Genomic DNA, 3143 nt, shown 5'->3' with positions numbered 1-3143 from the left:
ACACACACACACACACACACACACACACACACACACACACACACACACTGCTTTCTCTCTCTCGGTGTGTTTGTCTGTTTTCACTTGCACATAATTATTCATATTCAGACACCCGTCTCACACACACAGACACACAGACACAGACACAGACACACACACACACACACACACACACACACACACTGCTTTCTCTCTCTCGGTGTGTTTGTCTGTTTTCACTTGCACATAATTATTCATATTCAGACACCCGTCTCACACACACAGACACACAGACACAGACACACACACACACACACACACACACACACACACTGCTTTGTCTCACTCAGTGTGTCTGTCTGTCTGTCTGTTTTCACTTGCACATAATTATTCATATTCAAACACCCGTCTCACACACACAGACACAGACACACACAGACACACACACAGACACACAGACACAGACACAGACACACACACACACACACACACACACACACACACACACATTGTAACACAACAAGGGTGTATAAGGTCTGATAACCTTGTTTGACGTGGTCGTATATTTGAAAACGAAAAAAAAAAAACCCAGTTCTCTTGTTCGTTTTCCGCTCTTTCATTCTCTCAGTTTCTGTTTTCGTTTTACTTCCATTACCATTATTGACATAGCCTAATCTTTTATTCAAAATGTTTGTCAGTTGACTTTGTATAAAATACTGGCCCTACTTGTTGTATTCTATGACTATAAACGCATCATTGTTGCAGAAAAAAAAACACCAGTAAATGAATAATTGTTGTTGGTTGGTTGGTTGTTGTTCGCAGAACGGCTTCAAAACATACCTTGAAATGCATCGCCTTCATAAGTGATTCATTAACATAATGAAAAGAAATCTGATTTCCTCGTGTTATGGCGTCTTAGATATGTGACGTGAACTAACAGATCTTTGTCGATCTACATCATCATCATCATCATCATCATCATCATCATCAACAAAAAGAAATGTGTGGTTATAATGTCTCATTTCTTCATAATACAAGGCATCAGTTTATGAATTGATTAAATACAGCCGTTGTATAATTATCTTGTTGACTGACAACATTTACACTATCATTATCCTCTGTACAATTATCGCGATTTTTTTTCCAGTAATGAGCACCATCCCAGAGCGATATGAAATCATACATGTTTGTTGACCTATGTCATCATCATCATCATCATCATCAGTATGCATAGCCTATATATTTGAATGATAATTCTCACGACTTCACAAAATCTGTGTCATTACTCACTGACATGAAACTTTTTTTTTTTCCATAGTTATAATTATACTTATTATCATCATCATTGTCATCGCCATTATCATCTGCACGATAGTGATTTCTCTCATGTTCACAAACCAAAACCTTTTTTTGTTTGTTTGTTTGTTATTACTTATAATATTGTCGTTCGTCTACACCTCCACCATCCCCCGCTACTTTTTTTCACTGCAATTCTGATCAACCTTAGTATAATCTGCAGGCAAAACAACAGCAACAACAACAACTTCCCCACAACCCCGCGTAGTCCTTTCAATTTAGTGACAACTAAAACTGTTGATCAACTCTTCCCTCCTCCTCTTTCTCCTCATGGTCCTGATCACGATTCGAATACTTTATTATGAAAATCATCACCTCTACACAGATTGGGGATTTTTCCGGAGTTATTAGCATGAAATCTAACAAATATGGTGACTCATACTCACCACCAACACACCATCACCATCATCATCCACCACCACTACCAACCACTACTTACAAACAACATTATCATCATCACCATACATCGTCACCACTACCATTATCATCATTATCTATCGTCACCACCACCACCACTACCACCACCAACATAATAACAATAACAACAACAACAACAACAATAATAATAATAATAATTGTATTTATATAGCGCTGAATCTTGTGCAGAGACAAATCAAAGCGCTCATACCACTGAGTCATTCACACGCATGCACATCTTCAAAACTGGAGAAACTGAAGACAAGTAAGAGGCATGAGAGGGAGGCTATCTTGGGAAGAGGTGGGTCTTCAAAAAGGCTTGACTTGAATCATCGATGCATCATCCACCACCACTGACCACAATCAACATCATCATCATCATCAAGAGGCCCGCCCCTCACTCACTCACTCACTCACTCACTCACTGACTCACTGACTCACTCACTCACTGACTCACTCACTGACTCACTCACCTCTTCACAGTACGTCGCCGTCTCTTGGTGGCATACATGGTTCTGATCACCCAGTCCTCCACCATCAATGTCTAACCCACGGGGCCACCGTGTCACGCCGCAGCGGCCTGACACCCTTGCTCGGTGCCAGAACCTTCACTACTCAGTGCTGCTGCTGCTGCTGCTGCTGCTGCTGCTGGTCCAAGACACGACTGACTGTGAATATTACGGCAAGATCCGAACCTCAAAGTCACACTGACTCTCAGTTCAGCTTTCACATCGCTTGTCCGTGGAAGGAAGAAGCCGCCATCACTCCATAATATAGACAACCAAAAACTTTTTAGAAAGAAGCAACACCGCAACACTGAAAAAACCCAATACAAAACCAATAAAGACAAATTTCTAAAAAAAAATATGATAAGAAAAAACCCACCGATCAACAAAATTTCGTCACTAAGCTCAGAATTCGGGAAAACGTGGTATCACTTGGAAGAAAAGTTTCCGATTAATCAGCGAATGATTGAACAGCGATTTTGTTCCCAAACTTTCTTTTTGTCTTTTTGTTATGTGGTCAGTTGCTGTTGTTCCTTTTCTTTATCTCGCTGTGTTTTTTTGGAAAATAAAACAAATCAATAAATCACCAAGCAATTAAAACGAACAGTTCAAAACCCCAAGCAGTTAAGAGACACTGTGTTCTCGTAGTAGTAGTAGTAGTAATAGTAGAAGTAGTAGTAGTGGTGTCTACGTTGTTGTTGGTTGTGGACGCAGCCATACTTCCGGAAGTGCACGCGCGTGCGTGATCAGGTGGTAGTAGCAGTTAACGAACAAACGAACGAACGAAAGAACGAACGCGTCGGTGACTGAAATGTCCTTCTTTCCACACCCCTCCACCCCTCTCTCTCTCTCTCTCGCTCTCTCTCTCTCTCTCTTGCAAAACTT

General features: G+C 40.8%; 1 protein-coding gene across 1 annotated transcript in view; it reads right to left on the bottom strand.

Moving 5' to 3' along the window:
• The window catches only part of LOC143297689 (uncharacterized), a 117507-nt gene extending 115217 nt beyond the window's left edge, over positions 1-2290 (bottom strand). The window contains exon 1 of the mRNA XM_076610109.1: positions 2226-2290. Coding sequence (XP_076466224.1) covers positions 2226-2290 — 65 coding nt within the window. The remainder of the gene's footprint in view (positions 1-2225) is intronic.
• Between the last annotated feature and the right edge of the window lie 853 nt (positions 2291-3143).

The sequence above is a fragment of the Babylonia areolata genome, chromosome 23 (assembly GCF_041734735.1).
Source record: "Babylonia areolata isolate BAREFJ2019XMU chromosome 23, ASM4173473v1, whole genome shotgun sequence".
NCBI classification, from domain to species: Eukaryota; Metazoa; Mollusca; class Gastropoda; order Neogastropoda; family Buccinidae; genus Babylonia; species Babylonia areolata.
The sequence above is the reverse complement of the archived record's forward strand: the minus strand, read 5'-3'. Positions and strand labels throughout refer to the sequence as shown.